Source organism: Mytilus galloprovincialis, chromosome 1, assembly GCF_965363235.1.
Source record: "Mytilus galloprovincialis chromosome 1, xbMytGall1.hap1.1, whole genome shotgun sequence".
Taxonomy (NCBI): domain Eukaryota; kingdom Metazoa; phylum Mollusca; class Bivalvia; order Mytilida; family Mytilidae; genus Mytilus; species Mytilus galloprovincialis.
In genome coordinates, this window is record NC_134838.1 from 68968202 (window position 1) to 68991625 (window position 23424).

The 23424-nt window shown below is 31.2% G+C and overlaps 1 protein-coding gene across 1 annotated transcript in view; it reads left to right on the top strand.

Moving 5' to 3' along the window:
* Nucleotides 1-5213: 5213 nt before the first annotated feature.
* LOC143082601 (EGF domain-specific O-linked N-acetylglucosamine transferase-like) overlaps nucleotides 5214-23424 on the top strand; it is a 30945-nt gene continuing 12734 nt past the window's right edge. The window contains exons 1-9 of the mRNA XM_076258364.1: nucleotides 5214-5364; nucleotides 6257-6437; nucleotides 12104-12201; nucleotides 12664-12772; nucleotides 16916-17016; nucleotides 17728-17832; nucleotides 20834-20934; nucleotides 21660-21763; nucleotides 22432-22524. Of these exons, the coding sequence (XP_076114479.1) occupies nucleotides 5363-5364; nucleotides 6257-6437; nucleotides 12104-12201; nucleotides 12664-12772; nucleotides 16916-17016; nucleotides 17728-17832; nucleotides 20834-20934; nucleotides 21660-21763; nucleotides 22432-22524 (894 nt within the window). The 5' untranslated portion in view covers nucleotides 5214-5362. The remainder of the gene's footprint in view (nucleotides 5365-6256; nucleotides 6438-12103; nucleotides 12202-12663; nucleotides 12773-16915; nucleotides 17017-17727; nucleotides 17833-20833; nucleotides 20935-21659; nucleotides 21764-22431; nucleotides 22525-23424) is intronic.

Consider the following 23424-nt stretch of genomic DNA (forward strand, 5'->3'; position numbering starts at 1 on the left):
AAGTCAAACTTTTTAAAACTGACAAGTCTAAATAAAATTTTACTAGAGTAGTCAGCGGCATCAGACTAGTGGTTAACCATGTTAACGGTGCAGACAGAATTATCTATATCACTTTAAGGGGCCTTGTGGCCAAGTGGTCGAAGTAGTTCCACTATTGTAATCACTAGCCAGTCAACACTGAGGTTGTGAGTTGGAACCTCTCAGGTGCAGGTGCACTTGCATTGAATCCAATCTTGAAGTCATATGAACGAGTGACTGGTGACATATAAAAAACATTTGCATCAATTTTTTGAAATTGCGGTTTCATATGACTTTAATTGACAAGGATTGTCAGTTTTCCTAACGAAGGTCAGTTGTTTTCTCTGGGCACTCCATTTTCCTCCATTCATAAAACCTTATAAACCACGATGAAATAGCCTAAAAGTTGCTCTTAAAAGTGGCATTTAAACACCAACAATTAATCTATCACTATGTATATATAATGGTCACTTGAGTAAAATGTACAGGGTTAGGTCATTGAATATAAAATAAAATCAATAGTATATGAATAGCATGTTTTGTTGTCTTTGGAGGGGAATGATAAGTTTGTTAAATAGACATTCATATATCTTCAGTCATGAAATTGAACAAAATTGCTATTCACCTAAAAAAAAGATGGCTACAAATTTATAATTTTGATGTTTTATTGACTTATTTTTATACACGATGAAAAAAAAAGATATTTTTCCTACTGCCTGATGCTCATACATGTCATAGTGATCATGAAAAAAATCAGCATGACATTTAAATTGGATTGTATAAAACATGTTTTAAGGTTGCAGATTATTGAGTTATCTACCCTTTCAGCATTTACTTTAGAGCATGCAAAATAATGTTATAACTTTTTGAAAAGACCTGATGATGATTTTTGATGTTGAAATTGTTCAGTGTATATATGATAACTTTGGAGTTTTAACAAAATTTATATCAAAAATAAAAAGGAGTAAGCTTATCACCTAATTATGATCATCTTTTGCATTATTTCTTAAGGTTTAGTGGTTCTTACATGGTAATTATCGCTATTGATATTTGCATGATTTGAGTTCGAATCTACAAAAGCAACCAATTTTTAAATTAATATTGCACAAATAATATGACATACATGTATGAATGATTTATAAAAAAATCATCATTGATATGATGTGAATGAAACACTTTTTAGGGTTTTAATTTAAGAAATATCCGAAAGTACATTGTCTGGTAGACCGCACAATATAGATTAGAAAATAGTATCCCTTATATAAAAATAGGATTTGATAAAACCGGCTAAAAGATTTTGTATATTTTTACAGAATATTTGCTTTACCAACATGACAGATTATGTTCTTGAGGGTAAACAGATACATGAATGTAAAATTCTGATTTTATTGATAATTGAGCTTATTCATAATTTGTAGCCCCAAAAAATTACATATGCTCCCTTAAAGTTGAAATTGTATAAAATAAGTGTTTCACAGATCTATGTTTTTTTTTAAATAGATCTAACCTTTAATAGGTTTGTATAGGAAAACAATGAAAGTAACATTTCTGTCATTATTTTAAGTCAGGAACATTATTGAACAGCTAATTTAAAAAATCAAATAGTTATTTTTTCTTCAAATAACTGGAAAAGGTTTTAAGGAATTATATCCAAAAGCAGTTATTGGTTTGCTCTTTCAAGGGGCATATAACTCCAGGAAATCTTGAAAATAACTATATTTTCCAAATTTTTTGTCTGACTTTCCATCACAAAAGTTACTCTTAGAAAAAGAGGTGTATCCTTGTTTATCTTGACGTGAAACTTTTCATCAATTTAAAACAAAAAATAAATTGTTTTTAAACATGTTTTTTAAATACAAAATTTAAGTTATGTAAACAGAATGAATTGATAGATCTGTATTTAAGACTAAAAGTGTATACATGTATCTCTGATTATGGTTAGATATTTATGCTTTTTTAAATACTTTTGTAACACATTTTTTAAATGTTCATGTTGACTTGATGATATAAATATGACTTTCTGATATACATGATATGTATTTCATTAAATCTATAAATGTGTTTACTCCTTATTGGTTGTTAGGATATCAAAGCAATTAGAATTTAATCAGTTTCCTTTGAGTTGACTAGACACTGGGTGTTTTTAAACTTTTCTTTGACTTTATGACATATTCCTACTTTGCACAGATAATTTCAGGTATTTGAGGTAAGTTGCATTCCATTTATGGCAATTAAATCATAAATCAAGTGTTTCTGTTATTGATTGAATGTTATAGATATTTTTTATCATTTGAACTATAATTATAACAAATTTTATAAATTCAAATTTTCAACAGGTATCAGTTTGAATTAGAAGTACTTCCCTTAGGGTAGACAATGATACAAGAATGAAAAGATATGTAGGGTACCAGTATAGACATGAAGTAAGGATAACTATGGAGATATATTTTTCAGTAAATATTACTGGTCTTCTCACTGGGTATTTTTATGCCCCCACAACTCAAAGTTATGGTGCATATTGTTATACCCCTGTCTGTCCGTCTGTCCCATTATTGGTATGGGTACATAGTTATTTTAGATGACTCTTCCTACAGTTTGAATGTTAGGAAGTTTTCACTTTCTTTCAATTAAACTTATGCTTGGTAATTTTTGTCCCCAGTAAATATCACTCTTCATGCTCTTGGTAGGCTTTTTGAGTTAAAATCTATATTAGTAATTTGTTTTTTCAGTTATACATGTAATCACACTGGGTAATGTTTTATTTCATTTACAATGTAAATCACTTGGTAGACTTTTCTAGTTTAAATAATTCTTGGTAGTTTTTTTCATATAACTAAGTATTCTGGGTAGCTTTGTTTTCAGACAAAATCCGACTTTTTTTTTATTCTATTAAAATAGCTCTTTGGGGTTTTTTTAAAGCAAAAAATCACTGTGTGGTATATTTTAACATGATATTTATATATATGGGGATTCACTCCAGAATACCCCTTTTTACTTTCAATAGATATATGTATGACTATGAATGGAGTATGATAAGACAATTATAAGATAAGACATGTAATATTAGGTCATAAATCAGATTGTTATCACTCTAAATCACCAGGAAACACTTACAGTCATATATATAGTTTAATACTATTCTTTATCAATGTGATTCCCCTTTAGTTAAGATTTTTAACAAAAATGGAATTTTGTGTATTGTTATGCAATAACATGTAAAATTAATACCGGTACCTATAAATTAAAAATTTAGAGAATAAAAACCAAATAAATTAAGTTCACTTTAATATATAGTGGTCTTCAATTGAAATATATCAAATCTCTTATTTCTTGCAGTTAAATATGGTTGGGTTAACTCCCCTTAATCAAATCATATTGGACAATGAAATGAAGAGCAGTTTAAGGCAGATGCATACATTTAGTTAACAAGACTAACTCTGAAATCATGGAATAGATAAATAAAAATACCTGCAATATTTGACATATCATAAACTTTAACATCTTTCTTTGTTGGAAAAACATCAGAGGCTTAAAGGAAAAAGATCTAATGCAAAGATGAATGTGGTCAATTCTCTTGATGAAAGTATATCAAATTGATAAATGCAGTAAATTTTGTAATTTCTTTTTTATGTGTGTTTTTTTTTACAAAAAACTACATGCATAAATTGCATTATAAACGTGTGTACATTTGGCTTAACGGTCAAGTTTAACCATTAAAACAAGTAATAAATGTAGTTTTAGTTTTCTGATGTCATCATGAAAAATAGCGGGTTTATACATGTTTGCTTTGTAATGATTTACTTCATCATGTTTATTTTGAATGCCAGCAACAAAAGTATTTTGTGTGCATAAAACTTCCATTGTTAATCTAGATTAGCAGAATGATAAAGTTTTGTGTTGAGCCCATTTCTCAAATTTAATTATATTTTACCACTGGTTAATTATTGTATACACAAACAATTTAATATACCATCATCGGCATATACACAAACAATTTAATATACCATCATCGGCATATACACAAACAATTAAATATACCATCATCGGCATGTATACAATATTGATTAACTTTATTTGGGTCGTCTTAACCTACATATCCAGCTTGAGTGATTAATCATTTTCTCTGTCTGCAATCTATAATATTGACTAGGATTACATGATGACAGTCAGACTTTTCAATATAAGATTAGAAGATGTGGTATGATTTATAAAGAGATAACTTCCACAAGAGACCAAATGACATAGAAATTAGCAACTATTGGTCACCGTTTTTAGCTCACCGAGGCCCAAAGGGCCCCATGTGAGCTTATGTCATCATTTGGCGTGCGTCTTAGTCCGTCATCTGGGGTCGTAAACTATTTAAAAAATCTTCTCCTCTGAAACTACTCGACCAAATACCTTCAAACTTTAACTAAATGTTCCTTAGGGTATCTCATTTATAAATTGTATCCAAGGTTTTGATCCATCGACAAACATGGCCACCATGGCTAAAAATAGAACATAGGTGTCAAATGCAGTTTTTGGCTTATATCTCAAAAGCTAAAGCTTTTAGAGCAAATCTGACAATTGTTCAATTGGTCAAGATCTATCAGCCCTGAAATTTTCAGACGAATCGAACAACTTATTGTTGGGTTGCTGCCACTAAATTGGTAGTTTTAACAAAATTTTGCAGTTTTTTGTTATTATCTTGAATATTATTATAGATAGATATAAGATGTAACAAATAAAGCAGCATTAATGTACAGCAAAGTAAGATCTATAAAAAATTTAATTAGACCAAAATTGTTGATTGACCCCTTAAGGAGTTATTGCCCTTTAAAGACAATTTTACACAATTTGTTCGTCAAGTTTGCTAATATTTGAACATCTTCTCCTCTGAAATACAGGTGAACAATTCAGGCTCTTGAGAGCCTCTTGTTTAATGAGCGGCAACAAAAGACAACCACTGAAGTACAGGCTCTTGACTTGCAAAAGGCACATACAGAATGTGTTGGGGTTGAATTCTTTTTTAGTCTTCAACCCTCCCCTAACCTGGAACAGTGGTGAAACTTTACATCATGATTGATATTTTACCAATCCATCTTGTAAAAATAGAAATTTTAATCATCCTGACCTACATGTTATGCTTGACAAGTGTGCCATAACTCATAAGTTAAGCATTTAGTTCAAGCAAGTGGAAGCTAGCTTTTACATATTTTTTTCTTGACATGATATCATTAGTTACTTGTAGAATATATGTAAACCAACTTATTTTTACGAGTTTTACAGGTGGCTGAATAATAGGATTTTAAAGCGTTGTGAATCATCGAAATCAATCCCTTATGAATTGGCTAGAAAGGACTAAATGCAAGAGTTGGTTAAAAAAAAAGTCTTTAGTTATAGTGTTATAGTGTAAAGGACATATACCATGAAAGAATTTAGTCTGAGATTACTCTGTGTCCAAAGGCTGTTTTGCCAGACAAGCTAGGGGGCCTTGGATGTCCAGCTTGTCTAGCAAAATAGATGTGGACGTCCGTAATCTCGAACAAAGTAGAATTTTGTCCAGAACCAGCCACGTTATTTACTTGGCCTAACATGCACCACAAGCTGTTAATAAAACACATTTTAATTAGAAGAAAGACATTTCACTCTAGTTACAGTGCATATAAACGTACTTTAAATTGCTCACAGTAATTTGCAGAATATTTTATGTTACATGCTTCTGAAAGTTTAAGTTTTAAATCACCAAACTTCAGAAAGATAGTTGAACCACTTCTTGCCTTGAGCTTTTTCTCAGTATTTATGATCATCATAATAGTAGTAATATAATTCTGCATTTGAGTCATAATTCTTACGGAGACATTACTTATTACTTATCGAGATAGCTCCAAGACAAAGGCATAACATTTATCATTGAAAGAGGGTTGAATAAGGGTACTTTTGTTTCTTTTACCCTCTTTTCACCCCCATTTATTAAAAAAATCACTTTTGTATTTAAAGGAATATGACGTTTCTTTTTTAAAATTTATACAGCCAAATTTTGAAAATTAAATTTTGACTAAGATCTATCTTTAGTTTGTTACAACCTATATTATAAAAAGTTTGACTTTAACTCCTTAAAATGCACCTTACTAAATAATAGAATTTGCTAATGCAGCGATAACCATGTGTTTGCCTATAAAATCACAATTTCATGTAATTGTACACATTTCTTAGTTAAAGTGATTAAAAATACACATGTACCATATATTTCTTCTAGGATGAAAAGTCATGATGTAGATCTTAAGAATTGTATATACTTGTTCATCTTAACAGTCGACACAGTGATCTGTTTTAGTTGGAATACGTTAAATCTACCCAAGGAACACATTCCTTATTTTTTCAACAATAATCCTGATATTAAAGAAGAATGCAAAAGAGATGAAAAATGTCCCTTTCAGGTGAGTCCATATTTTAAATTTTTTTAATTATAAAAAATGTTTGGCAATGTTTGACTTAACATGCTTAATTTCTAATTAAATTTGGAATAGATTGTTTCAGTACATGCAGTATACCTATATCTAGCTAGTATCATGCATTCAAATCCTATTTATTAATGCTTTAATTATTATAGCATGTAGATGCATAATCTTTGCCATGGAAACGAGTTTCAAATTTTAATGAGGTAATATCATGAATATTAAAAAAACATGTATAATCTGTTATATATTTTATTACCTCATACATTGTCATATTGATGCTCGTATTGATGATGAAAATATTGAATACAAGGGGGAAAAAACATCAGCAGAGCTAGGTCACAAATTATAGAGTGTAAGACTTTTTCCAGATTACAGATTATCCCTATAAATCTTATCCTGAAATAAGGTCATAATCTAATAATACATGTACATTGATTTTACCTTTAAATTCCGGTTTATGTAGGTGTAAAAGGTTATAACGAGTTCAGATATAAACATTGTCAGGTCAATGAGAGGTTATTTCTATTGATAACAAAACTTGTCATAATATGACTAATTGTTTATTTTATTATCCATGTATGTCGGTTGTTTCCTAATTGAGACCTTTTAGACAGAAAAGAAATAATTTGATGAATTTTTATTTTGAATTCCATAAATTGATACTAAAAATATACATGAAAAGTCCATTAATTACATAGTGTTTGGGTCTTTGAATTTGTTCATATGAATTTTTGTAAGTCTTCATATCAAGAGAAAAATCATTCTCCCCATTTTACTGTAATTTTGTTCACAAAATTTTCCCTCTCAAAGAAGAATGTTGAAAAGGGCTCAGATAAAAAAAAATTGTTCAAAGATTTTTGATTTATCAAGTGGTTTGATCAAATAGAAATAGGAAGATATGGTCTGAGTGCAAATGGGACATTTACTCTCCATCTAAGTAACTATTTATAAAAACTGATTATAGGTCAAGGTACAGCCTTCAACACCGAGCCTTGGGTCACACCAAACAGCAAGTTATAATAGGTCCCAAAAATTACTAGTGTAAAACCATTCAAACGGGAAAACTGCCCATTTATGCATTTCAATTAAGGAGCTCTTTAAAACATTTTGAAAGCAATCATGTTCCTGAAATGCGTGAAATGAGTAATGTGAAAAAATATTTTTAAGATTGATTGCTTGTTGTTTGTCAAATATTTCATTCATAGTCAAGAGGAAGAAATTAACAATTTATACAATTGTATAAAAGCAGGAAAATTCATTGCCACTATAAAGTAAGGGTATCTTGGACAGACACCAGGTTGCCTTCAATATCGTAGTGGCTACGTAGTGCTACGTAGATTTTGACTATTGAACATGTAGCTATATACTAGTTGTTACATAGATATTGATAGCAGCTACGTAGCTGCTACGATATTGAACTCGACCCTGTAGTCATTTTGCTATGTTACCATGGTAACAGACGCATCAAAGAGTCATACACAAGGCATCTTACTTTAAACCCAATTCTGACAAAAAGTAGGTTGGTATTTGTACACACTGCATAGCTTATTGAATGCCCCTCTTTATTATTAAGGGTAAATTAAGCTGCTGGATGATAGAAACCAAGGAGTAAATAACCTAATTTGATTAGCCCCAATCAACCCTTGGAGGTTTATGTTACAGATGATGGTTTATTTTCTACGTACATTGTTTACTTTTTTGCTTTCTCTTTAGAATAGAAGACATTTTATTTCATTTGAAAATGCAAAAGAAGTTGTTCAAATGAAAAGGGCTATATTTTGCCCAAAATATTAAGTAAAAAAACTTGTTGAGAGGCATGTAAAGTTCATGCATGTGAGAAAGTGATTAAGAATAACATTCACTTCCAAAGTCAGCCAAAAATAGAAATTTTAGTGAATGTATACAAATTCTTTAGGATTTCAACCACCATTTAGGCCTAGGTAGCATGTACATTGTAGCTGATGTTCAATTCAGAAAAGTATTTTTTTTTAATAAACTGAATGTTACAATTTAAAGACAATTTTTGTCCTTGCATGTGCTTATAATGTACCCATACTTAAAAAACAGTAGAAATTGGCCTTTTTTTTACATGGAATTTGGTTTAAAATGACAATTTCTCATAATTTGATACACATATATGTATATAAAATGGTAATCAGTAAATTATTAACAACAAAAAGCTGTTATGTGGGTTTGATTTTTTTTTTGGTACCATATATCAATGAGCAATGAGTTAATATCAATAAAGTTTGATATGTCTACAGTGCTACTAGTTTCTCTCAAGGATTCATGGTTATTATTGACAGTATATTGGCTTACTCATGGCAGTTAAGACAATTTGTTATTTTACTTCGGGCAGGGTTGGCAAAGTATTACCCGCCCGGGAAAACCCAGACAGGAATTCCCGGGTTTTCCCGGGCTGGGCAATACTCCCAGAAATGGGTAATACTGGGTAATACTGGGCAATAAGACTTTTTAAGCTTATTTTAACACAAAATAGTTAAGTCTTGTTGTAGTTTCATGGTATTATAGCTAAATATATACATTTTATGGACAGAATCAATTTGCGCCAATGGCAGTTTTGAAAAGGTATTAATTGCGCCACTCTCTTTTATTTTGATGGTATTAATTGCGCCAATAAATGAAATGAAATTGCGCCACATTTACCTGTAAATATTTTTTACTTATATTCTACCTGCACATGTTTTACCTATAGCATACATGTACTATTTATATTAAAATTTCCATTAAAGATTTAATTGAACACTCATCAAATTTAAGAAAACTCACCAAAAAAATAAATTGTTTAGTAATAGAATATTTTTTCACGAGTCAAGAGTGTCTGATATACCATTCAAGTAAATAGAGTCTGATAGAGGAAAAACCGGTCATCATTGTTAAAGAATACAAAATTCCGTCAGGCATTTGTACAGAAAACTGGAGAAATAAGGTGGAGATGTAACAGTTAAGGAAAACTGGAGAAATAAGGTGGAGATGTACAGTTAAGTCGTGTTGTGGTAGGTTATTCACAGATGAATCGTGTACAATTATTTCGAATGGAGAATTAGATTATATGTCATGAAACAAAAATCCAGAAACAAGAACGTCAAATTTTGAGAACTGCCTGCAAAAGAAAAGCAACCGATATGTTGCCAGAGCGACCTTCTAAAATAAAAAAAATCAGAGCTCTTCAAAATTGAAAAAGAAAATTTAGAAAAGAAAGATTTAAGATATGTGCGTCAGTCAATGTATATGCAGAGAATAAAACTGCATCGGGCTCAACCTAAAAGTCAAGCAGAATTTCACAGAATATTGGATGATATTGGTGTTGTTACAAACAAAGATGATGACTTTGTATTGTGTAACGAGCCAGAAAGCGGGATAATTTTATGAGGATGATTACTTTATTGGCGCAAATGATACCTATAGTTTTGAAAATTAGGTGGCGCAAAAGAAGTATTGGCGCAATTAAGTTGTGGCGCAAATGAGTTACTTTTTGGCGCAAAAAGATATCGCCCCATTTTATACAGATAACCATTGAGAGTCATGTTTCTAGAAGATAGAAAATTCAATTTCATTCTTTTCTCCACTACTTCTATGTAGGCAGAATACAAAATTTGAATGTTTTAGGATTATTAATAACTTGTTAATTTCCATGTATTGTTTCAACTATCCAAACTTAAAAAAAAAAATGCATTTTATAGCAGTGTTTATGTGAATTATAAATTTAAAAGTCTATGCAATCATATTGCTAAATAAACACCCTACAGGGTCAAGTCATTAACCCTTATAGAAATGAAAAGGCTGAATATTGTTATATAAACATATCAATGTCCTAATCTGAATAATTACTTATTAATTAGTGATGTAGAGTGGGGTGCTCATTTTCGCCATATCTTTCCATGTTTTCTTCAGTTTATGTTCAGGTCTTTATGTTTTTGAAGTATACTGATATTTCTATATGGAGATAACTTCAAATGCAAAATATTCTTAGCTTGAAAACGTGTTTGTTTTGAGAAAAATCATCTGAAAAGTTGGATTAAAGGGTGTTTGAAATTTCCTGATTTTTTGTCAACGGGGGACTCATATTCGCCGTTTTTACACATCTATTTAAAACCAAATAACTGCAGCTTTATATAATATTTATCAAATAAATTTCATTATAGATGAACAGCAGACATTTCAAAGGTGTAAAAAACAGAAATTTAGGCCAATCAGTCAAAAAATTACTAAGAAAAAAATCTTTGAAAATCCTGTTTTTCATTCAGGAAATTGACCGAAAATCTTTGTCCGTTTTTCGATCTTTTGCAGTAAGTGCCGTAATTTTGTTTAAGTTTTAAAAATAATCATAATGGTTATAAAATTATTATTTATCGGCATATTTCTTCCATTTCAGCCATCCTTTGAAGTGTTTACACCTCAAAATCATAAAACGGCGAAATTGTGTCCCCGGCGAATATGGGCCCCCCACTCTACATATAAATTATGCAAAAATAATTTTTCTTACATTTTCTTGTTAATTCTTAATGTAAGTTATATACATTTGAAAAATGAATTCTTTGAATTTATGTTAACAGTTTGACCAATCTAGACGAGAGGGTGATTTAATAGACTTTCAGAAGAGAATTATTGATACAGGCCTTTTCCATTAATATTTGTGTAATGTGTGCCTACATGTTTATTTGTCTCATAGTTGCAAGAATAGTACTTTTTCAAATGTATAAACACTTGTATTATCACTCTCAAACAAGTGAACTAATTTATAAATCAAAATGTGTTTATAAATATCTTAAATGTATTGCAATTGAGTTTGATCACTGAATCCTCTTTAAAATTCAGGCCAGTATCTTATATTACCCAGTATTGCCCAGTATTACCCATTAAAACCCAGTAAAACCCGGGTTTTCCCAGTATTTCCCACTGGGCTGGGCAATACTCATAAAACCCGGGTTTTTGCCAACCCTGACTTCGGGACATGTAAATAAATCATGTAAATAAAATGCATACAGTAAAAAAATCTATGTGAAAAATCTATTACAAAATAATAGATTTTACAAAAATATTCAAATATTAATTCTATATGTTGGAAAAGTATTAGTATTACTATCAGACACACAAATACAAAAATATCTCAATGTTGGTGTACAAATTAGAGTAGTTGGAGTATTGCTTTTGCTATGTCTTTGTCTGTCCGTCTGTCTGTCATTTCCATTACAAATATAATCAGCTTGTAATTATTAATCTTTTATTAAAAATTTTGTATGTATTCAATAAATTGAGGTTTTTTTTTTGTTAGCATTTTAAAAAAACGAAGATTTAATTTCAGATCTGTCAAGCAGTCACTTAGTCCTGTTTGAAATACTGTTTACAACTTATAGTTTATTATACATGTACCAACTGAGGATTTTTTGCTCAGCTTCTGTTTTGAGGAATGATAAGATATTTTATATTATTGAGTTCTGTACATATCACAGACATGCACCTAGCACTGGTTTAACTACACCACATTTTTGTGCTAGTACCAAATCAGCTTCTTTTTTCATTTTGGGATATATACTTTTCATAGTTTGCTTTCTTGTTTATTTGTTAATTTTGTTTTTATACAATGTAAATAACAAATTACTTTGTGACCTGGTATGTTTTAGGACAGTTTATCGATTCAGAAGTGCTGGGGATATGAGGAGAAATGTCCCTCAGATCAGAGAATGATTGCACCGTCTTGTCCAGGTGGAAGTCGAGGATGGTAGGTAGAAACTTCAGTGACATCAGATTACTAATATGTTTCTTAGTTTGAAGAAAAGTAATGTAATGAACATTTTAATCAATTACATTTGAATTAAGGTGTAATTGTAATGTAATCAATTACAGTAAATTAGCAAAGTAATTATGATTTAATTTTATTTTTAAGTAAATAAAATCCCAGGGTTTGAGCTACAATTGCATTTTACATGGATATTTGATTATGTGATTTTGTGGAAGTCTGTATACAAGCCTGAAGAAAAATGGTTAAACATTTAGGTTTGTGGTTGACCTTCACCCACAAAAGTCCTTTAAAATTATTCTCACAAATGAACCTTTAGTTATAATGGGTATACTGTGATTAATATTTTTAATAGGAAGGTTAAGATGCATTACTGGTATCATAAGAAACTGTACAATACTGGTACCTTAAGAAACTGTTCATCATAATTCTACTTTTTTCCAGGGCAAAAGATAAAGCAACTCAGGTACATGAGTTTTGGAAGGCAGCAGACTTTGGTTACATGAAAGAAAGAAGAAATGAGCTCAAAGTTATTTGTCAGCCTGAAAGTGAGGTACTGACTTTCGGTAAATATTCTGGCTTGAATTTTAGGTCATTATAAGTAGAATCTACATCTAGATAGCGTTGACTTGGATACAGGGATATCTTGTTTTTACATATTTAGTTTTGCGGTTTTGTCAATGTCTTCATACAGGCCTGTAGTAAATTTGTCATTGTTGATCAGTTATATTCGTTTTTTCACCTGTTCCCACAAAATCCACAAATTTGGTATCCAACAAATAATAATGAACAGTGAATGTATTGGATGTTATAGACCTTCAATAAATAATATTCACAACAGTTTCACATTCACTAATAATGATTTCTCTAGATTCACATTAACTGAATTAAATGTGTTAATATTTAAGTGACAAGTTCTCTCATCTCTCTAACTGAAAGGTCAACAATCCTGCTCTGATGACACTGAAAGGTCAACCCTAATCAACCCTTATTCTCACTGAAAGTTCAACCATAAACAACACTAACTCTTATTGAAAGGTCAATCATTTTTCTTGCTGAAAATTCAACAAAAGATCTCAGAAAGGTCAATCATTTTTTTCATTAAAAGGTCAAACATTCTTCTCACTGAAAGGTCAACTATTCTATTCACTGTAAGGTCAACCATTCTTCTCACTGTAGGATGAACTGTCCTCTCTCACTGAAAGGTCAACAATAGGACTCTGAAAGGTCAATCATCATTTTCACTGAAAAATCATGGCAATGAATTTCTGAAGACATATATCATGTATATACAAAACAGACATCTTATAATTGTAAACATCTACTGGGTATGTCATTTGGTCTCTTGTTTGAAGTTGGCTCATTGGCAATTATTTATAGATAAAGGGTTTCGTCAGAATAAATCATTGCATACAAAAAAGTAGGTCAGAAGAATGCTGACAGCTTCTGTTTCAAAGCTTCAAGACCTTTAATAATATGTCATTGTTAAAACAGTGTCAGTAACATTCAACAGTTTTTATACGGCCTTATATTGGTCGTATATTGGTATCACGTCGTCTGCGTTGTCGTCAGCGTCGTCAGCGTCGTCCGAACACAGATTGTTTCCGGATGATAACTTTTGAAAATGTAAAAAGAAATCAATAAAATTTTAACACAATTTTTATAACCACAAAAGGAAGCTTGAGATTGATTATGGGGGTTATAGCCCCAAAGGTTTAGGAATTAGGGGCCCAAAGGGGCCAAAAACTGAATTTATCTAGTTTCAGGACAAAAAGTTATGTATTAGTATTTCAATTGTTCTGAAATTGTACCACAATGTTTAATACCATAAGTAGAAGTTTGGTATTTATTTTAAGGGGTGATTGGGAAAACAGTCTAGGAATTATGGACCAAAAAGGGCCCAAAACAAACATTTTCTAGTTTTAAGACAATAACTTGTGTATAACTGTATGGATCTTTCTGACATTGTACTACAAGTTTCCATATAATACAGGGAAGGCTTTGATTTAGTTTGGGGTTAATTTTTCTGAATATGTAGGAATAAGGGGCCAAAAAAGGGCAAAAAAGAAGCATTTTTCTACTCTACAGACAATAACTTGTGTTTAAGTGTATGGATCTCCATAAATTTTTACAAGAAGGTTAAATACCACTAAAGGAAGGTTGGGATTGATTTTGGGGGTTATGGTCTCAATAGTTTAGGAATTAGGGGCCAAATAGGGGGCCCAAAATAATAATTTTTGTAGTTTTCAAACAAATAACTTTAAGTTTATGAATCTCTCTGAAATTAAACCACAAGTTTCCATACCATGAAGGGATTGTTAGTATTGACTTTGGGGAATATGGCTCAAAATGTTTCAGAATATTGGGCAAAAAAGAGGAAAACTAGTTATTTTTGGTCAATGGACAATTAAAACAATTTAAAAGCAGTGTAAGGGAGGTAATTCTAAAACATGGGTATGTTGGGATTTACCTCCCTTCCACTTCTTGTATATATTATATATAAAGAAATTTCAGGTTTTGGACTAATTGCCAAAAAAGGGGGAGGGTAGGTGATTTCAATTTTTTTTCTTCAAATTTCTAAAATTCCATAGTTTTTGAAAATAAATAGATTTGTAAGATCTTGTAAGATTTGTTTTGTGTCAGAAACTGATATTATGTCAAAAATATTATCGCAATCCAAATTCAGAGCTGTATCAAGCCTGAATATTGTGTCCATACTTGCCCCAACTGTTCAGGGTTCGACTTCTTCTGTCGTATAAAGCTGTGCCCTGCGGAGCACCTGGTTATAAAATAATAATTTTTGTAAAAATACTTATGCATTTTTTTTAAATGAAAAAATTATAATTCTGACCATGCGGTCTCTAACCTTTATAAGGTGATATACTTTTTGTTTTAAAGCTCAAAGACCTTTAGTATTGTGTTATTGTTAGAACTGTGTCACTCAGTGACATTCAGCATCCTTAAGCTTGATAAAGAGTAAATAAATTGTGTAAAAATATCCTTATACTCCTACCGATTTCTGTCTAAAAATGCCGAATGTATAATATGTTAATTTACATTAACCTCATATTATGAACACAATACTAGTAACAGCCACATACAGAAATTAATCTTAACATTGTTTTAAATAGGTCTCTGTTACCATTTGGTCAAATGCTTGCAAACTCAGATTTTTTGAATTTTTTTACAATTTTTATGTTAAGTCTATTTATAGATTCATGAAACTGTGTAAGCAGGCCTGGCCTTTCATATCTATGACCTAATTTCAAAAGTTTGAAATTCATGTGATCTTAACCAAGATGATACATTTTTTGTGACATTTAAGATTTTCACCCAATTTATTGACAAAAAAATGGGTATTTACATTAATTCAGCCTATGGAATCGATTATCATATAATTTCCCACTTCCCATTACCCTATAAATGTTAAAAAAAATTGTGACATATCAGGGATCTCCATGGCCTGTTTAACGATGGCGCCCCGCCTTCGTTCAAATGTCTTGCGCCATCGTCAAATGACTCGCGCCATCGTTCAATTTTCTTCCGCCATCGTTCAAAACTGTGATTGTTTTTATAGCCTGACGCCATTTTTTTAGCAATTATAATCAAGTGCATGTAATTGCATAACCCTGGAGCTTCTTTTGTTTATAGTATAATCCAATACAGTTCTAACGCCTGATGGACATCTGGATTAAGATCGCTAATCACTTGTACCTGAGCTTGTTCAGGTAGATCAACAAACCAGACAGGAGAATATTATCTGAAGATAGACGATTCATTTGTCGAATTATTTAACTTAAGTTTTCGCAAATGCTTATGATAATTCAGATTAAATAAATAAATTAATAATCCAGTTACAAAGTTTCTTTAACAAGTAGAACACATGCTTTTATTTTGACTTACGCAATCAACATCCCCTTTTTAATATGATATATTATTGTTTTTTGCTAAATCAGGGCTAAGAAATTTTTAAATTAAAACTTTGCTCTGTCTTCATGGTCTTGAATTCAAATTAATGAAAATACCAGTGTGGAAAGGGGTATGATTTACCTAGATCCAATGTTTTCAAGAACATTTAGCCAACAAATTACTAGTTTGAATATATTGAGATGTGATGTTATTGTGGAAAAGACAAGTAATGACTAATTGACATTAATGGTCACTGTATGGCCTTCAACAATGAACAAACCCATACCTTTCAGTGAGCTATGACAAAATGGCTAACAATTCAAAGCGAAAACCAGCGTCCTAATTTATACTACATGTACAACAATAAATGAAAAACAGTAACCGGTATTGGAGACAGCAACCAATGACAATAAGGCCAAGTTCGGATGGATATCTAGAGTAGATTGAATTGACATGGTCATATATAACACCTGTTATGATTGGATTGTGGCAGGGTTCCTAGAGATCGACTCGATATCCTGGATGTTATGATGTCAATCCAATCAAATTTGAATGTAAACATATTCAGAGTAGGGGCTTTGTACTTCCGGTAATCTAGAGACCTTACTCTTCAAAATTATTTACCGTTCATATGGAACTCTAGTCAGAACTCTAGTTCCATCTGAACTTGGCCTTAATTACAGATTTTGTACAGACACAAAAGTCTTTACATTCATAAAAAAAATAAAAAGAATAAAAAAAGCATCTTCAATAGAAATACTTATGTTTGGTATTTTGTCAATTTCAGGAGGATTCTCTGTTAGAATGCTGTAGATACACACGTTACTGTAGAGCTAGAAACATCTTTCTAGATTTTACTAATGCTCATCTGAAACAGGGAAATGAAAGGTAAATATTCTGAAAGTAATTAAAATGGGTAAATGAGGTGGATTAATTTACACAATTTGAAATTAAATGAATTCAAACTGAGACAGTGATATATGTTTGAAAAGTTGAAAAATACCAAAAGCAGAATCAAACGAAAACAAAAACAACACCGGTCAACAAAACATGACATAAAAAATATAAAAAGTATTCAAGATGAAACCTGCAAAAACTATGCTGGTTTCATGCACCATGGAAGGGTAAGCAGATTCATATCAATAGGTGTCACCCATTTTAAATGGTAAACACAAACTGAGCTTTAAAAATATATAAATTAAATGAATGGTTTTCCTTAATATAATTTCGTCTTCCTATCATAGATATAAGAAGATGTTTGCCAATGAGACAGCTCTCCACCCAAATCACAGTTTATAAAAGTAAACCATTATAGGTTTAACTACGGTCTTCAAGAGGGAGATTTTGCTCACACTGAATAGCAAGCAATATGATCATGCCTATACTCTTTTACAATTCTACTGTAAAAATAACTTTTTTTCTTTCATTCACAGACATTTATGCATTATTTTTGCTGACATTGATATTGACATTAACCTATGCAAAGATCACCAAGACAGCAATCAAACAAGTTGAGGTTGCAAAAAAGTCTTTTATTAGAAAAAGTAAATTTTGTTATTCATGTTATTGATAATTAAATGTTCGTATTTCATTTTTCAGATTTCGTGAAGATGTGTTCAAAGATGGAGAGATAGGGGGAAAGTGTACATTGAACCAAGCTCTACTGAGAGACCAAAGTGAACATAAAAGTCCCTTACAATCATGGTAAAATGTTTTTAGCTCACCTGGCCCAGAGGGCCAAGTGAGCTTTTCTCATCACTTCGCGTCTGGCGTCCGACATCCGTAAACTTTTACAAAAATCTTCTCCTCTAAAACTGCTGGGCCAAATTTAACCAAACTTGGCCACAATCATCATTGGGGTATCTAGTTTAAAAATGTGCCCGGCCTACCAACCAAGATGGCCGCCATGGCTAAAAATAAAACATAGGGGGAAAATGTAGATTTTGGCTTATAACTCTGTTTTCAAAACCAAAGCATTTAAAGCAAATCTGGCATTTAGTAAAATTGTTTATCAAGTCAATATCTATCTGCCCTAACATTTTCAGATGAATCAGACAACTGGTTGTTGGGTTTCTGCCCCTAAATTGGTAATTTTAAGGAAATTTTGCCATTTTTGGTTATTATCTTGATTTTAGATAGAGATAAATTGTAAACAGCAATAATGTTCAGCAAAGTAAGATCTACAAATAAGTGAACATGACCAAAATGGTCAGTTGACTCCTTTTTTTCGTAAATTTTTGTAATCTTTTTCAAAAATCTTCTCCTCTGAAACTACTGGTTAAAATTTTACCAAACTTAGCCACAATCATTATTAGGGTATTTTGTTTAAAAAATGTGTGCGGTGACCCAGCCAACCAACCAAGATGGCCGCCATGGCTAAAAATAGAACATAAGGGTAAAATATAGATTTTGGCTTATATCTCTGAAACCAAAGCATTTAGAGCAAATCTGACAAGGTATTAAACTGTTTATCAAGTCGATATCTATCTGCTCTGATTTTCAGATGAATTGGACAACTGGTTGTTGGGTTGCTGCCCCCCAATTGGTAATTTTTAAAGAAATTTTGCCGTTTTTGGTTATTATCTTGAGTACTAAGATCTACAAATAAGTCAAACATGACCAAAATAGTCAGTTGACCCCTTATATGTTGCACTTTGTAAATACATCTGTTTCTCAAAACACGCCTCTTTTGGGGAGATCTTGAATATTCATAGAAAATTAATTTTGTTTACATACTGGTTCCCAGTTATGCTCTCTGTGTTCCATCTCACAGAGACATAACTTGGGAATGTTACCAGTAAATAAGCATGTGCATATTGTTTACATTGAAATCCGTGGTAACCTTTTATTCGAGGTAGGGGTAGTTAAGAAAGTTAGTGTGAGTTTAAACTCTGAGAAGTTCAGGGCATATAAACGGTATAAGGACATCATTCGTAAATATAGCTCAACATGCAGACTTCTTATACGTTCAGGTATTTCACATCCAATTTTTTATGGAAATATTCTTTATAAAGCACAAAGGTGTCAGTATTCACCTCAAAAACTAACAAAACTTTTGAATAGACTTATTAAGAAGGGATATAGTTAAGATACTGTTGTCAGGTCATTAAAGATTGCATATTTTGGCGTTAATATTGATTCACTTATAGGGTCTTTGCATCGGAACTAAACACATTTATTCAAAAACCAGTTGTTGGCATGACACGTGTTATGTTCTTCTCATATATGTTATGATGGTATGATACTAAACCCATAACGTGAAGGATTGTGCCTGATGTTCATATGATGAAATCATAATCTTTCAGTCAGTTTAATTGAAATCTGGAGCTGGCATGTCAGTTAACTGCTAGTAGTCTGTTGTTATTTATGTATTATTGTCATTTTGTTTATTTTCTTTGGTTACATCTTCTGACATCAGACTCGGACTTCTCTTGAACTGAATTTTAATGTGTGTATTGTTATGCGTTTACTTTTCTACATTGGCTAGAGGTATAGGGGGAGGGTTGAGATCTCAGAAACATGTTTAACCCCGCCGCATTTTTGCGCCTGTCCCAAGTCAGGAGCCTCTGGCCTTTGTTAGTCTTGTATTATTTTAATTTTAGTTTCTTGTGTACAATTTGGAAATTAGTATGGCGTTCATTATAACTGAACTAGTATATATTTGTTTAGGGGCCAGCTGAAGGACGCCTCCGGGTGCGGGAATTTTTCGCTACATTGAAGACCTGTTGGTGACCTTCTGCTGTTGTTTTTTTCTATGGTCGGGTTGTTGTCTCTTTGGCACATTCCCCATTTCCATTCTCAATTTTAAACGTTGAAAATATGCCATACAGCCCTATATTTTGACCTTTGAAAAAAATTGTGCATATGAACTTTCAATTCTAGGATAAGATTTCTTTCAAAACTTCATAGTAAAAGTAGTACAGTTTTAGCCGTAAAAGGAGTTCCTATGGGAAATTGCTTTTTACAGAAATGCAACCTATAGGAGTCATTGCCCTTTATAGTCATTTTTTTTACAATTTTCATTAATTTCGTAAAATTTTTGTAAATTTTTACAAAATATTTTCCTCTGTAACTAAAGGGCCAATTTATTATAGATAGAGAAAATTGTAAGTAGCAAGAATGTTAAGTGAAGTAAGATCTACAAACACATCACCATCACCAAAACACAATTTTGTCATGAATCCATCTGTGTCCTTTGTTTAATATGCACATACACCAAGGTGAGTGACACAGGCTCTTAAGAGCCTCTAGTTTTTTCTTACAATGCTTTTCATGATGAAATATTACTTTACTAAAAATGCTGTTTTGTATTGTATTGTATATATAAGCTGTTTTCTACTTGCATCAAATACTGTTATACAGCATGTACAGTGTTGTAACAGTACAAAAATATGCATTCAAAATTTTTTCTTAGTCTATATATTTAATTGGAAAAAAAACAGTCTTTTGAAATATCGGCAAGTCTAACAGCCTGAGAATAGAAGAAATCTGCTTGACCTTGTGTTTTAAACATAGACTATATTATTATGATCCAAAACATTTTTAGTTTCAATTTCTTGGAATTGTGTTCTATTAAGACTCCATTTTCTGTGGTTAACAAAACACTTCCAAGCAATTCAATGTATGCACTGTAAACATTACTGAATTGTTGAGCCTCTTGTTTTTATACCAGAATCATTTTTTTACAATGTGTCTCTTGTTTCAGGTATGCAGAATTAGAACATTATACGTCCTTACCATTCCATCCAGAAAATAAATGTGATATTATCATAGATAAACCATCCATACTCATTAAATTAGATGCAGGTATGAATTTGATAAGTGTTTGAAAGATTATTATAAGGTCTTTCATGTTTCTGTAGAAGTCTTATGTCATAATTCCGCGTTCAGCTGTAGTTTTCCATTTTAAGTTATAATGTTTTCCTAAATGATTTTTAAACAGTCCTTGATCTTGTCAAACCAGTTAAGAAAATATAAAAAATGATGCAGGTCTTTTCTTAAAAAAAGAATAATCCTCATTTAGGCTCCATTGCCTTTTGGAATTTTTAGGATACAGACAAGCTGAACTGCATATAACTGGTAAATTTTCTGTTATGAATTGTTCTATCATCTTTGAAATTGGTGTCTGTATCTATCATGCAGGAATTTAAAATGTCTATCTCAGCATCTTGTGGAACTTCTTGTGTTTTCTCAAATTCCTTTATCAAGTATCAACAAAATGTTGTTAAAAAAGAATTTTATGCAGAAAAAATATAGGAAGAAAGTCTGAAAAAGCATAAATTCCTTCCCCCCCTTTTTTTTTACATATTAAACACAATTCAGATATGACATATGCACTTGCGTTAGATAATAATGCAAATGTTTAATAAATTTAACAGTAATGACATCTATAATAAAATATCATATAAAAAAAATATACAATACTACATATAATAAGTAAATACCACAGGAAAAATATTACTCAACATACATATATATATATTAAATGTTAAAAGTTGCATGTCTGTATATGATTTTTTTTTCATTTACAGGAGTGAACCTTTATCATCATTTCTGTGATTTTGTGAATATTTATGCAGCACAACATGTAAACAACTCATTTTCTACAGATGTATATATAGTTATGTGGGATACTGTAAGTACTTACTTCAATGATGGAAAATATAAAAGCCAAAAGTTGCAGACCTCTAGATCTGTAGAATAACATAATGGACATATAGAAAATGATTCCAATTAAACTGGCGATCATCTTTAGCTAGCAATGAGGTATAAGGTTTTAGTTGCAAATTCAAATCCTCAACTGTGACTTTAATATAAAAAAGCATCTTTGATTTGGGATTTGTCCAAGAATATTGAGGTTTTGTCCTTTTCTTTGACAGTTTTCCTTCTGACCTTTTTTTTTTGCTTCTCTATAAAAAAAATTGAAAGGCTACTGGAAGGATAGTTTAAGAACATGACCAAGTGCAATACTTACAGTTTTGAATAAAAAAACAAGTATTTATAGTAAAATAATGATTTGGTCATATACTGACTGCTATTGTTCACACCATTTTCCTTTTATCTTAACATGCTTCGTGGATAGTTGTCTGATACCACATCTTCTTATTTTTGTATCATTCATTGAAATTATTGATGTATATGATTTTTCCTTAAAGGTGATTTATAATTTCTGAGTGATTTAATATATCATGTATATCAAGATTTCTTTGATGTAACATGAAAGGCATTTGTTTATATTTCAGAGTGATTTAATTTATCGAGATTTCTTTGATGTAACATGGAAGACATTTATTTATATTTCAGAGTGATTTAATTTATCGAGATTTCTTTGATGTAACATGGAAGGCATTTACAGATTATCCCGTCCTTCGCTTGAGTCAGTATGATGGTAAGAAGGTTAGTTGTGATGTAATCAATCAATTACACAGTATTTGTTTTATCTTGTTAATTTATGTAGATTCATGGCCATTTGACTTGTGTTGTGAATTTGCGTTTAAAAAAGATTTATTATTCTGTAAATTAACTTATTTCTGTAAGTGATTTATTTCAGTGACATTTAAGAGTGTATTGAAGGACTGTAATGTGTTCATGTCCAACTGGCAGATGTCATCTGACCTTGACCTCATTTTTATGGTTCAGTGGTTGTTGTTTAGTTTTTGTATTTTGGTCTATTTTTCTTATACTGTATGCAATAGGTCTACTATATTTGGTGTATAGAATGATTGTAATGTGTACACGTATTCTTAGCTTGGAGATGTCATCTGACTTTGTCCTCATTTTCATGGTTCAGTGGTTAAAGTTAGGGTTATGAGGTTTTTTATCTTTTTCTAATACTTTATGCAATAGGTCAACTATATTTGGTGTATGGAAATATTTTATGATGTACATGTCAGTCTCATAGGTTTTATTTTACCTTGACCTCATTTTCACGGTTCATTGCCCAGTGTTAAGTTTTTGTGATTTGGTCTGTTTTTCTTAAACTATAAGCAATAGGTCAACTATATTTGTTGTATGTAAGGATTGTAGGCTGTACATGTCTGCATGGTATTGTTTATCTGACCTTGACCTCATTTTCATGCTTTATTGGTTTATGTTTAGTTTTCTTGGTGAAGTCTGTTTCGTAGAAATTATAAGCAATAGGTCAACTATTTTTAGTGTATTGAATGATTGTATTAAAGGTGTAAATGTATTTCTCGTTTGGTTTATAATACCTTGACCTCATTTTCTTGGATCATGTTAAGTTTATGTGATAGTTGTAGTAAAACTTTATATTTAAGACTATCAACATAATATCAA